This window comes from Pelmatolapia mariae, linkage group LG10_11, assembly GCF_036321145.2.
Source record: "Pelmatolapia mariae isolate MD_Pm_ZW linkage group LG10_11, Pm_UMD_F_2, whole genome shotgun sequence".
Taxonomy (NCBI): Eukaryota; Metazoa; Chordata; class Actinopteri; order Cichliformes; family Cichlidae; genus Pelmatolapia; species Pelmatolapia mariae.
The window spans coordinates 3,182,479-3,196,478 of NC_086236.1; the positions used below are offsets into that span (position 1 = coordinate 3,182,479).

General features: G+C 48.6%; 1 protein-coding gene across 3 annotated transcripts; it reads left to right on the forward strand.

Annotated features, from left to right (window-relative positions):
• The first annotated feature begins 64 nt into the window (after positions 1 to 64).
• Positions 65 to 12,555, forward strand: uimc1 (ubiquitin interaction motif containing 1). 3 transcript variants are annotated; one of them, XM_063487004.1, is made up of 23 exons: positions 65 to 173; positions 449 to 536; positions 1,935 to 2,044; positions 2,206 to 2,284; positions 2,410 to 2,531; positions 2,899 to 3,055; positions 3,131 to 3,288; positions 3,372 to 3,977; positions 4,177 to 4,219; positions 4,303 to 4,400; positions 4,537 to 4,655; positions 5,187 to 5,385; positions 6,095 to 6,199; positions 6,273 to 6,328; positions 6,440 to 6,618; positions 6,854 to 6,915; positions 7,606 to 7,696; positions 7,773 to 8,078; positions 9,105 to 9,180; positions 9,264 to 9,366; positions 10,183 to 10,231; positions 12,043 to 12,076; positions 12,188 to 12,555. In XM_063487004.1, the coding sequence occupies exons 2-23, from the start codon at positions 482 to 484 to the stop codon at positions 12,357 to 12,359; spliced, it is 2,979 nt and encodes a 992-aa protein (XP_063343074.1). In that variant the 5' UTR covers positions 65 to 173; positions 449 to 481; the 3' UTR covers positions 12,360 to 12,555. The 3 variants fall into 3 exon arrangements, with proteins under 3 accessions (XP_063343074.1, XP_063343075.1, XP_063343076.1); XM_063487005.1 differs by having other exon boundaries at positions 3,134 to 3,288; XM_063487006.1 differs by having other exon boundaries at positions 449 to 527.
• Positions 12,556 to 14,000: the final 1,445 nt, after the last annotated feature.

Below are 14,000 nucleotides of genomic sequence, written 5' to 3' on the forward strand. Positions count from 1 at the left end.
CATAAATCAACTTTAACAAAAATTCTGGAATCGAGGAACAAGAACGTGAGGAATCTGTGTTCACCGACAGTCCGTGAAGGCATCGATGACGGCGCGGCCCCGCCGACGTCGCAGTCACGTGACGAGGTGGACAGAAACAAACATGGCGCCGCGAAAGTGAGGAAAAGTGCTGGGTGAGTGTTTGTGAGCGGAGCGCTGGCCTTCAACCGCCGCCTCAGCCGCTCGGAGTGCCGGGCAGGGGCGGCAGACCGACCCGCTCTCTAGCGTCACGCGTTAGTTGCGGGAAAACTGAAAAGCGCCAACTTTTAACGGCCTCTTTTCGCTGTCTCGTGTGGTCAGCTTGTTTCCATATCAACCGCTGCCCTCGCGCCGTGTGAGCGAACGTTACGTCCAGTGTGCGATGTTTCAGGCCGCTCACGCGCCTCTGTTTGTTTTTGTGTTAACGCAGAGGGCAGTTTGTTCAGGCCCCACCGCAGGACAGATGAGAGGAGGGAGGAGAAGAGGAGGAGGAGACCCACCACCATCAGGTGAAGCAGGTAGTAGGCGTGGCCTGAGGGCTGTCATTCATTCTGTTGTTTGTTATTAAAGACGGAAACAATAAGCGGTTTGAAGGATTAAAGCTTCGTGTTTTGGGGGTGAACGGACCCTTTAAATAATCCCGCTGAACAATCACAAGCTTAAATTATTTAATCGTGACAATCAAAGCAAACTTTAGACTCTTATCACACATTCATGTTGTTTTCTCAGCTGCTGTGAGATTTTACTCCGTTGGGGACTTTACTTTACATTTAAAATCAAAAAATGTATGAAAAAAACAAAGTTTGGGGTATGGAAAGTATGTTTGAACCAGGAAGGTGATTCCCAAAGATCTATTAGCTGAAAACTAGGTATATCTCAGCATGGTGTGCAGTGTGTTCTTAACAAAGAGGAGGAAGCTAGACGAGTGGAGGACAGAAGAAGTGAGAGGTGTAAAAACAGCAGGTGACAGTCATGTTCTTCAGAGAGAAGACCTGAGAGATCCATCTGCTGTTCACTGAAGCCTCATCAGGAGTGGTCTCAGGGGAAGGATGGCTCTCAGGAAGCCATTCTTAAAGAAGGGAAACAGGTATGCCTCATTACACCTGAACTGGATTTAACATTAATGGACACAGGTCTGGTAGAGCGACCAATCAAAATCATGGTCCGAATGTGTGGAAGAGGTCAGGAGGGAGCTACAACAGCGAGAGTCTCCAGCCGTCTGTAAAACATGGTGGAGGCTGTGTCGTCTCTGCTGTCCTTCAGTCAGTGTGTTGATCTCATCAAAACTGAATTATGAACTCTATGAAAGTGCGGTCAGATTTCCAGACACCATCAGTACCGTCTGGAAACATCTGACTGGCAGCAGCTTCGTTTTTCAGCATGAGGCTGATGCCAAACACACTGCCAGTGCAGGAGAAGGCTGAGGAACACCATCAGTCACAGATTGGCCTCGACAGAGCCCGGACCTCAACATCACTGAAGCAGTGTGAGATCATCCTGACAGAGAACAGGACAAAAGACAGAAACATCCAAAGAGGGAGCTTTGAATGTCCCTCAGGACGCCTGGAGAAGGATTCCTGAAGATTCCTCAGAGAGTTCGGACTGTGCTGGAGGATAAAGTGATCCGACCAGTTATTGACTTTACCAATCCAATCCTGATTGGAGCAGAAGACAATGGTTGGGTGGATCCTAATGTTACGGACTGTGGTGATATTTGAGATCAGAATGACGTGTTAATAAAACCCTGTTTGGAGCTTGGCAGTCACACATGTGGACGTCTGAGGCTACAGGGCAGCCACATGTTTTATTACGTGTTTATGGAAGTAGTGGATCTAAAGATGATTACTAATAACTTTAACTCAATGATTTTACGGCTGGTTGGTTTATTATTTAGAGTTTTGTGTGTGTGTCTGCAGTTACTCAGGAACAGAGCAAGATGGCACTGAGGAAGCAAAAGCTCATTGACGTGGCCTCTGAGAGCCAGCAGGAGGAGGACTCGCAGGAGGACGAAGCTGCAGACGAGCAGGTGAAGAAACGCGCGCGTCCTGAATGAACGCGGTGGCATAATCACACGTGAAACGCGCTTCTGTCGCTCTCCTGGAACCAGGATCAGTAAAATCTGACTGATAATCTGGCAGCCGCATGAAAAACAGCATCAGAACTGTTTGTCCTTTTTTGTCTCTGCAGGACGAGCTCTCAACATCACTGCTCGCCACGTCAACGGCGAGGGAGAAACGGCAGAGGGAGAGCAAATCCAAACCTAAAGGTGCAGATGCAGGAGCATGGAGGTGGAATCAGGGCGATCTGGGAGGATCAGGAACTGCTGAACGTGTTTCATTTTGAGGGTGTAAGCAGGACTTTGGTGATGAAGCTCTGTGTGTGTGTTTGCAGAGATGTCCGAGGAGGAGATGATGGACTTGGCCCTGCGCCTGAGCGAACAGGAAGCCAGCGCCACAGCACTCAGACGACAGCAGGAGGAGGAGGAGGCCATGATGAAGGCCATCAAGGAGAGCGTGAGTACAGAGCTGGAGCAGGCGTGCACGTGTCTGATTTTTATTTCTGTCCTGTTTACCTGTCGGTCAGCAGCTGATGGCGATTTGCACCAATTAGGGCCTCTCTGCAGAGCGCCGGCTCTTCTTCTCTAAGACGATGTTACAGATCTGCGTGAATCCTGACATTAGCATGGTTTACTTTTACTGTCAGGATGAGAGTCGTCCTCTAAACCTGTTATGCGCATCTGAGAGTTTCATTCATGTTCTTTAAACTTAGCTAAAAGCTAGAGAACAGCACAGATTACAGTGCTAATCTTAGTAAATAAACAAATCAGAGCAAACAGACAAATGAATGCAGAGAAAGATGTTCCTGCTTTTCCTCTCACAGATGGTCGGGCAGACGCAGGCGTGCCGGACCCCCAAGAGTCCATCTCAGCCCGCCGACATTTCCCTCAGGCTCTGCTCCCGCCGCAAACTAGCATACTCGAACGGGAAGACAACGCTCGCCATCGATCGAGGAGCCTCAGAGGACGGCTGCCTTCAAGGTAACACCGGCGTCCCTCTGAGGTCAGACTTCACACCAGGAAATAAAAATGAAAGGCACTGTTTCTGTGTTCCAGCAGGATCTGGAGACGGTGATAATGGGAATTTAAAGAGGAAGAGGAAAGCGGGGAGTCCTCTGCCGGAGATGCCAGACTTGTCGCAGACTCAGAAGGTCTACTCTCAGGCGTCTCCATGCAGCTCCGAGTCTCTCCCGGCTCTCCCCGACTCGCCGCAGGTTCGTCGTCGTCGTCTGCGATCCGTCTGGAAAACGTGCGTCAGAAAAGTGATTTAAAGGTTCGTCTCTTTGTTTCCTCCCAGAGCTCCGACTCCACGCAGATCGAGGACTCACAGCTGCGTCAGTCTCCCGTCTTCCCACTGACGGGCTGCCGGGCGGAGGTTCGCATCGGCCGGCTGAGCCAGGACCTGCTGGACACCTGCAGGAGCTCCGGGTTCGTGTTGTGCTCTCAGAATGGTTCGAACGCCACCCAAAAGTCCCCTCGTCCCGAGAACCAGATGTTCCCTGAAAGTAACATCGCCTCATGTCCCAAAAGCCCCGCCCTGTCTGGCACAGATCTCGACAACAGCGACGAGATTGAGCCGAGCCCCGAGTGCGCTAAAAGCCCCGTGTTTGGCAGGAACGCTCAGCACGAGAGGTCGCCGAGCGCCCGCAGACCCCGAGATGCCGTGCGCGGCCAAGACGGTGAAAACTCAGGATTCACGTTTTCTTCTCAGGACAGTTTTACTCCCTCCGCGAGACCCACTTCCCCCGTGTTCCCACGAAGCCCCGGCATTCCTCCATCAGAACGGTTAGCATTCCCAAAAAGTCCCGTCAGAGGACAGACCGAGCCGAGCCACGCCCACTCCGAGAGCCCCGTGTTCGGACTGCAGCAGCAGAGGTGCGAGAGTCCTCCAGCCAACAGGAAGGTGAGCTCAGAGGTCGCAGTGCAGGGTCAGAGCGCGCTTTCCCTCAGAAAGCAGAACGCTCGATACATTTACGCGGATTCTCTGAAAGCGTCACGATGAGACGCTCGATCGTGTGCCTCACTGATCCACACTGGGCACTATTTGATGTTTATGTGACTTTTCAGACTTTTTTCTCTATTTTCATTGCTTTTTATTGCAGGACGGTCAGAGTCGATTGGACGGGCTGAAAGCGTCTGAGTCAGGTACGAAGGTCGCTCGCTCTGTTTTCTGTGGACTGTGTCTGTTTTTATTGACGGTGTTTTTATTCTGGATTTACTCGATGCAGACGAGCCGAGCGGGCGGGCCAAAGCCCCGAACCCGGCCGAGAGTCAGCTGACCAGCGATATGACGCTAGTCTGGTCCGACGGGGACGAGGACGTCACGGTACAAAGCTAAACATTTTACTACAAGAACACAGCTCAGCTCGTCCACACAGACTGCAGATGAAGACGAGCGAAGTCTTCATCTCTGTCACATCATCTTAAAAATGTCTTTTTTTGCTTTTTTGTTTTTCCTGCAGCCGACCGGCTCTCCCAGCCCCGTCTTCCCAGAGGAGACATCAGTTCATCAGGCAGAGAGCCCGGCGGCCTCCCTGAACCACGTGGCTGCTTCTTCAGGGGCGACTGGATCAAACTGCAGGTATGAAACCTCACCTGTCAGCTGTCAGGCTCACGAGACTCTGGTGAGTAAAAGATGAGGGGAGCGGGAGGTTCACCTGTTTCTCTTTTTCAATCCTGAAATAACACTCACCTGTCTCACAGCCCACATTACACACACCCTCCTCTCTGAGAGCGCCTCCTTTTCTTCAAGCTCAGGCAGCTGAGGTGGTTCATGCTCGTCCCAGCGCCTCCTCCCTGTCGAGGTTATCCAGGCCGACCCAGCTGGGCGATATTATAAATCTTTCATGGCCGAGAAATACCCTGAGATCCCCCGAGAGGGACTGGGAAGCTTTGCTAGGAAGCTTGAACGGACGGATGGATGGAAGTGTTTCCTAAGAAACAAAGGAGGCGTGGCCTGAATACAGTCAGTAAACACGGGCCTGTGGGTTTTGTGCACACGTTACATGAATCCAGCTGTAACGTTTGTGCACACACAGACAGGACAGTGAAGTCCTGCTGCAGAACGAATCATGCAAACCAGTTTCCGTCTTCTCTCTCTGTCTGTTTCCAGCCTGCGACCTCAGAGCAGCTCCAACAGACAAACTTCACCTGAAACTTCTTCCAAGTCCGGCACAGAGGAGCCGCAGCCTGATCGCAGCAAGACACTCTCCTCTCTCGGCTCTGGAGAGTCCGCGGACTCCACCACGGTTCACTACTACTGGGGCGTTCCCTTCTGCCCGCGAGGCCTCGACCCGGACACGTACACGCAGGTCGTCACGTTACAGATTACGATCATTTATAACGGACTTGTTTACACGTTTACAGCACAAACCCCGTAAACTGTTAGAAGACAGTCATGGTTCTGACATCAGGATGAGGCTTTGCTGCTTTGTTTTACTTCATGCATGAAATTCTGCAAAAATAATTAGTGACTCTTTCACTAATTAAATGTAGTTTTGGTCTTAGATGTGACAGAAATCAACATGGCCGACGTTTCAAATGTGAAGTCAGCGTGTCTACAAATAATCCCTGAAATGATTACACTGTTTTTTTTCTACTTGTGGAACTTTTATGATGTCACAGAGGGGGGGGGGGGTATGGCTATTGTCAGTCAGAGAAGCCCCGCCACCTGCTGTTTACAAGGGACAGCCAATCAGAACAAAGTCATAAAAGGCGGAGACAGAGGGTGAACCGAGGGGCTGCAGAAGCCCCTGTTTAGGATAAAGAAGGATTATTTTGAGCTGTGAATCATGCAAAGCTGCTTTAATGAAGTCCAGGGATTTTTTTTTTAAGTTAATGAAGTGTCAAATTAATTTTATTGTGTAAAATAAATTTGTTTTTAAACTCTTAAAAATGTCAAAATCAAATCGAATCTGAGTCACTGTGAAATCAGTAACGTGATGCGTGTGTGACGGAGAGTTAAATGTTGACCCGAGTATCATAAGCGTGCGTTCACTCGTGCTTCCTGTCGCCGCTCAGGTGATCGTGGCTCAGATGGAGGTTTACGAGAAGACTCTGAAACGGGCTCAGCGGCGTCTGCTGAGGAAGGCGGAGTGGGGCGAGGCCGTCCTGCCGCAAACGGAGGTACGAAGATGTCTCAGAAGATTAAGTTTGTTTGCTTCTGTTCCAGATGTTTGAACATGTGTGATGTTTATAGAAATCGCCGTCGCACGAGTCGCCCGCTGGATCGCCTCAGCGTCACGCCACTCGCAGGTAAAACTCTGCTCTCGGCCGTGAAGCGGCGTCTGCTTCGTGTTTGGAGGTTAAATGAGATTTCCGTCTGATCTGACGAGGAACGTTCGATTTGTTCAAACTGACTTTCAGACGAGGTCTCAGGCTGAGGAGCAAAACTCAGGATGAAGCTGCTGATACTCTGACAGTGGAGGAGAAGGAGGAGGGGGAGGATGAAGAGGAGCAAACGAAGACTGAAAACAAAGAGGAGGACAGGAAGAAGGATGGAGACGAAGAACCGATGGACGCTGAGGACTGTGAGGTTTGTCCAGGTAAGGATTTTGTCTCACCTGAGTTTAACGTTTGTTTGTTTTTTTAGACTTTCTGAATTTTATGAGTTTATTTAAACTCGTCAGGTTGTCTCTAATCAGGAAGTTGAGACGCTGAGGCTGATGTGAGTGTAAAGGACCTGAATGCAGTGAGAGGAGTGAACAATGATGCTGTGATATGTTTGTGTGCTTTTATTATCTGTGTTTTCCAATAACGTGACTCTTCATGTGACCTCAGAGACGCAGCTGAGCGGCGACAGCAGTCAGGACGTGACGCTGGTGTGTGACGCAGAAGATCAGGTGAGTCTGCTCAGGTGTGCGGGAGAAACTCCCAGACAGGAAGTCAGGAGGTTAACTGCAGGTCCCAGCTGACTCCTCCTCCACCCGGGAGAGCAGCTGGCGGTCCTCGCTCTGCTCTGCAGCCCCCGGTTCGTCGCGTGCTGCAGAGCAGAGCAGACTGGGACCGCCGTCAGCGGCTGCTCTCCAACACGGTGGAGTTTGAGTCTGACAGGAAGGACTGCTTTCAACTGATTAGCAGCAACTAGACTTTCAAAATAAGAGTGTGAAGCTTGTCTGCTAGTAAATGGATGATGTTAGAGAAGATACCTGCAGCACCGTCACAGTGACGATTTCACTCATGAACGTCACCGTGTGTGTTCATCCTTTATATCTGAGCTCATCATTTTCTGATTTAACTGTGTTAAAGCTGATTGGCCGACTCTGACAGGAACTGGTCCTGACGCCTTACGGCAGAGTTTTCAGGGCAGCACGGTGCTGCAGTGGTTGGCACTGATGCCTCACGTTGTGGAGGTTCTCGGTTCAAGTCCACAGGTCAGCACCACCTCTGTTTGCATGTTCTCTCCTCAGAGGCACGAGACCCTGAACTGTACAAGCAGCAGGTGGAGGTGCTGGGTGGGCTTGTGTGTGGCAGCAGTCAGTAAATAATGTGTTAAAGTGCTGAAATTAAACAAAAGCACGGTTTGTCCGCAGCCTGCAGCTAAAAATCCGGAGATGCAGATGATCCTTCACGCTGATCCTCCAGCCAGGAGCGAGCCACAGGTGCAGGAGGTGGAGGCCGACGGTAATCAGACAGAAAAGCTTCATTTTCACCCTCCATGCTGCGTCTTTAAGAAGCTGAAGCTGTCATTTATCCTCAGCTCCAACAGGTGAAAAAATGGAGGCGGACGTCCCCATCAGCAGCAGCGAGGGCGGCGCAGGTCAGCCTGCGAGCAGGGAGGAGGTGCAGGAGGACGGAGGGGATCCAGATGTGGAGGAGATAAAGGACCAAGCGCCGTCGCCTGGGCCGGAGCCGGCCGTCGTCCCCCGCAGCCCCGAGACCGCCGTCGACTGCCCGCTCTGCCAGGCGTCCTTCCCCGCGAGCAGGATCGAGATGCACGCCGCGTACTGCGACGGCGAGGTGGCGGTCGTGGAGGAGAGGAGGCCCAAGGTCGACTGCATACAAGGTGAAACGTTATTTTAAAAAAGCCGCAGAGTGTTCATCAGGAACTTTAATCATTCAAACGCAGCGAGCGGCTCAAAAAAGGAGAAACAAGAACAGCTCAGAGAGATCTGAGATGAAAGAAAACACAGAAGAAGAGAGAAAAACAACAAAGACGTCAAAGAAAAAGTGATAAAACACTGCTGAAGGTTCATAGATCGGAAAGATGCTTTAGCTGTCACACATGCACACTGTAGATGTACACAGGATGATTTATTTTGTCTTACAGCAGCCACAGAGTAACTCAGTAAAATAAATTATATAATAGGAAAAAAGAAAAAGAACTCAGCAGAGGAATAAAGGAGTAATAGAAATTAAATAAATCATAGAATAAACAGATATTTAAAATAAAGAAGCTTTTATATAATAATGTATTTGAGTTAGATCCCTGTAGTGAAGTTCCACTGTTGTTCAGCAAACTGCGATCATAAACCCGAGCTTCCATGATCAGGATGTTTGTTTTGGTTTGTCGGACGTATTCAGAAGCAAAAACTTTCCTCTGTGCTGCGTCTCGTATATCTGAGCCGATCGCGGCTCTGCTGGAAGCTGCACTGGCACTGAGAGCAAAATCCATCAAACCGGAGTGTCCACTATCAGCTTCTCAGTCCTGTGTGATGGTTTTAAATGATGAATCATCGGTGCTGCGTCAGCCAAATATAAAGAATACAGTGCTTCACGTTTTGAATGAAATCTGAGTTAAGGCTGTGTCAAACTTGGGCGTGGCGAGCGTGGCGAGCGTGGTCGTTAAATTATCGGAGTGATTCACAGGTAGAAAATCAGTTTTCTCAAGATTTTTTATTCCAAACCTTCACTTTGAAGCTAGTCGGACACTATTCTGTATCAGTGTGTCCATTTTTAAACCTAACAGTGACAGAACGCTGCCACCCTCAGGCCAAACTGGGAATTACAACATGAGTCACCGGTGAGAGTCAGATGTGGCATTTTGTTGTTTGATTTGTGGTTTCAGTCGGAGCTTTTTACTCCTCTTTAGTGTCACTGAAGCCTCGGAGAAAGGGAGCACGCAGAGCGAACAATGAAGACACAAACGACGGCGCTGACGTTGGCAGGTAGGTGTGTCTGCGGTGTCTGTGTTAGCCGCGAGAGCTCGTTGTTTTCTGACTCGCTGCTTTCTTCTAAATTAATCCAACAGGAACCAGGAGAAGTGCTACATCTGTCAGAGAGCCGTGCCTCTGAAGGACTACAGCCGACACACCGAGCTCTGCATCCAGCGCCACGGATCCAAGACTGCAGCTGTAAGCCGGCAACACTCTGAAACCACACATCTGTCTGCTTGTAGCTTAGACAGTCCACCAGTTTAGTCTGCAACAAACTGCGATCAGCCTTTTTTCACTGTGTAAACTCCTCTTAAAATCTGTTTACAAAGAAAGAGAGCAGGGACATTTGAGCTGCTCGTTTCAGTGAAACTTTAGCTCGTTATCTTGGTTTTATTTTGTTTTTTTACTCTGGACCCACTTTTTTTTTTTTAATTTCTATAGTAAGTCATGGAAAACCAAACACACTACTGTGTTGTAGTGTGATTGGTGAGTGGTGAGGTCTTTATCAGCAGTAAAAACTGTAAAACATGAAAATACTGGACCAATTGGACCCTCTGGCGGCCCTGCTCTGGACCCCGGGCCTTCTGTTTGACACCCCCATTTGCCAGATGGCTTTGGCGGTGTAGATCCACAGGTGATGGTCTGACAGGAAGCAGGATGTTCGTAACATTTTTCCAGGAGAAACGTCAAGGAAAATGTGTAACAGCAGCAAGCTTTTATTTTGAAATCATACACCTGTTGATCCTAAATTACAGCAGGCTTTTGTTTTTTTATTCCTAAACTTAGTTTTTATTGTTTTTTTGGTTAAAAGCAGAGCAGACAGAGCAGGAGACAACAGACAGGGACATCGTAGCTCAGGTGACGTAACAACATCAGATAAAGTAGGAGAAGAAGAGAAGCTGCTTGGAAAGCTGAAGAGTTTCATTCAAAGTGCAGACTGTTGGTGTTAAAAGAGTAAAAGTTCAGTAAAGAAACTTAAAGATGTTTAAAAGTTGTTGTTTTCTGATCTTGCAGAGGGGAAATCTGCTGCTGGCTCTGGATCAGACGGAGAGCAGAGACTCGGGTACGTCATCGTTGTTGCTCTTTGTTTTTCTTCCTCTGAAACACAAAAATCTGAATGATAAAAATCAAGCAAAGACTGTATATAAAAGATGGATGTAGCCCCATGACGGCGGTTTGCCATTTGTTGTCGTTGGTTTTTGGGGTTTTTCCCTGAAGGCAGAATTTGCCAGATTCAGATGAGAGGGTGGAGTGCTAAGCTATTTGCTAATGCTAGCTAGCTTTGTTAGCATGCTGTATGATTGACTGCATGGTTGTATCACAGATACCTGCTAATAATTGCTGAATAACAAATTTGAAATCACCAAGTCTGTAACACAGAGTCGTTGGACGGTCTGAGGCAGCCATGTTTTTACAGCCACGCCCCCAATAATGCAGCCTGCAGGAACGTCGCTGAATTTACTGTTCAATACGTGAAGTAAAGCTTTGGGTTTTTTTAAAAAATTCTGAGCAGTGATGAAGAAATCTTCTCATTTATTGATTTATCGTGTGATGCTGCTGATGTGATGTCAGAGAGCCCGAGGCTCCGCGTGAGCGTTTGATTCAGTGGAAACGAGCTGACAAAGACTGTCGGATCATTAGCTGTATGTATTATTGTTATTATTATTATTATTATGAGTTTATTTAGGTGATTTAATTTATTCTGTTTTCAGATCAGCCTTCTCTGCTTTTCTTTAACTTACACAGAATAAAACAATGATGATAAAAAACAGAGAAAAAGTAAAATAGAGTAAACACTGATGAGACGTTCCTGTGAGCTCAAAGCGTCCAGCAGAGAGGTCGGTTTGAGACGGCTGCAGTTCCTCACTCTGACCACCAGAGGGCGTCCGACACTCATATCTGTTTTTGCTTCCTCGTTTTTCTTTATCACAACACTGTCAGCAGGTCAAAGGTCACACAAGTGACATGTAAAAAAAAATAGATAATTTTATTGATTTTAATTAGTTTTCTTACAGAACAGGAACAGGTAAAGGGAGGATGCTCAAAAATAAAAGCCTCCACCTGTGGACTCCTGATGGGAGAAAAGTGCCAGAGCCCCGACTGCTCTCTGCAGATCACAGGAGCTAAATGAAAACCCAAAAGTCTGCGTCACCGTTAAACGTCTGCAGCGACGGCTCGCCGTGACCTTCGTGCAGAGCGGAGCGTCTCGCTGTCAGACTTTGTCTTTTGTTTCTGTTCTCACTGGAATTTGTTTTTCCGAGGCGAGGCCCGCGCCGGCCTTGGCCTTGTTGCAGTTTAGTCTAACGAGCTTAAAGGGAGGAAAACACGAGGAACGAGTCTCAGATGTCCACGATAAATGTGTCCAAAGCTAAAAACTCAGAGCTCGGGCTTCAGACTGCGATGGAGTCAAATTATAATCTCTTTATTAAACGTATTCACCAAACTGAGCCACGCTTCACTGAGCAGTGATGAGCTGCTCGTCACGTTTCAGCAGAAGGACTCAGTTACAGCCCTCGTGTTTCACAGCTGTCCTAAATCAAACAGTCTGGCCTCCTGAAGGTTCACCGTGAAGAAATTTCTCACAGATTTGAACCCTGAGACGAAGTTACTGAGTGGAGACTTTGATAGTTCTGGCATAAAGTCTTTTGTTATGATGATTTTGAGACTCTGATGTGACTGATTATAGATGAAGCTCCAGGTTTTGTTCTTCTGTTATCAACGTTCCTGTTTCTAAAAGTCAGGGACACACGGTCGGGATGTTTCTAGAAACAGGGAAAGCTGTTGTCCTGCTGATGTGATGGTTCACAGTTTAGACGTCACCGCTCAATCAGGGTTCATAAAGTCACGTTTTCTTGCCTCGCTGTGTTTCTGCAGATGCTGGCCCGTCTGGATCCAAAGTCCTGCCCGGGTAAGGCTCTGGGTTTGAAGTCCAGCTGTAAAGACACCTGAAATCTTCCTGCTACACCCTGTTTGTTCAAGTTTTAGACGCCTGAAATCTTCTCTGTCTTCATTCTTTCAGTGATGTCATCGATCTGCGGGATGATGATGATGACGAGGAGGAGGAAGTGTCAGCATTCAGGGTCAGTAACTCTCCCATCAGGTCCTTCACACCCATCTCAGAAGCCGCCGACTGCCTTATCGACTTCAAGAAACAGCAGCGAGCCAAGAAGCCGTACCAAAGACGCCGATGAGGGCGGAGCCTTAACTGGAGCCCACGGCGGGCTGAAGGACATTTCTGCAGATCGAACTTTCGAGTGCTGAAAGTGCGTTGGGCTGCCGCTGACGCTGAAGATGTCTCAGTCTACCTCTTCATGAACATTTCCTTTGTGTTACTGTAGCTTCGCTCAAACATGAAATGAAATTAAATGTTGGATTTTCTGCTTTTGATTTTCTGTCCCGTCGTCATGGATACTCGTGTGGAAACAGCGGGTTAGATGCGCTGAGACGGTGCTCACTGTATTTACAGGCGAGGCCAAACCAAAGTACCGAAACCTGCAGTTCCTCTAGTGGCCACATGAGGCGGCAGTGAGTCAGTCCCCATAAACTCTCACAGTACAGTCGAGTTTTCAGGTGATCGTTTCACTCAGTTTGCTTGTGTGCTCTGGCCTTCGGAGAACATTCTGCTCGCCGTGCTCTGACACACTTTTGTGTTGCCGAGCGACCGGGATGGGCGGGATTAGAAATGAGGCTGTCAGAGGGACGGCTCAGGTTAGAGAGGCGAGGCTGACGTGGTCTGGACAAAGGAGGAGAAGAAGGAGACCTCAGAGCTCCCTGGGTGTCATCCAGAGAAGGATGCTGGGATAGGCTGGTTATGGAGGCAGGTGGTTCGGCGTGGTGACCTCTGAGGTCACTGAAGGAAGAAGTGCTGAATGTGGCTGTGCTGAAGTCGTGACTGAGTGATTGTGTCAGCGCAGCTCAGTTTCCTAGATTACCCAAGAAAAACACCACAGAAAGTCCAGTGTGCCCTCAAGCAAGGGCGTTGTGCCATCACAGTTGGTGCACCTCAGCAGCATCAGACAGACGGGGCTGCAGCTGGTTGGGTGAAGGTGTCTTTTGGACCAGTCTTTTCCTCCGTCGTGGCTCAGAAATGACACTACAGCACCAAACTGCATCTGTCATCACTCCAGGAGAGTGACACGCCATGGCGTCCAGACCTTGCTTTCCTGTGGTGTCATAACAGTAACATCGAACACTTCCTGTAAACCAGAGGACGCCACGGTTAGAGAGGTTTGCTCCACAGGTGTTTAACAGTGTCGGTGCTTCAGTCGAGTCCCGCTCTGTGCATTGTTTCCTCGATCAAAGATGGACGAAGCCTTGTGATGTCACTCGCTGGTTTCTGGGTTTTGAGGCCTCAACGTCACCATTTTGGCTGCTAACCTGTTCACCCGCTGTTAGCAAGCTAGCCCTTGCATGGTTGTTTAACAGCAGACACGGTACCTGCTGAGTAGCACACTGAATAAACGCACAGCATGAAATATTAATTCTCAAATAATTTAAAAAAGGCTCAGCAGCACAAACACGCTGCAGAGGTCCAGTTCAGGGAGTCCTGCTAGCAGCCTGTCAGTCACAGAGGCCACGCCCCCTAGCTTTGAGGAACAGGCTGTCTGCTGTAAAATCAGTCACCGCTGGAGCCTCGAGTGGCCGCCAGAGGAACTGCAGTGTAATGTGCATTCTTACTGAGCCTCCAAACTGAAGCTTAAAGAAAGAAAAACTAGAAGTGCTTTGACTTGTTTGTCTTCACAAGACAAAAATGATCAAAATCAATATTTTACTTTTGTGAATGTTTTCTATAAAATCTCATAAACGAGTGTTTCCTGTTCCTGTTCTGCACT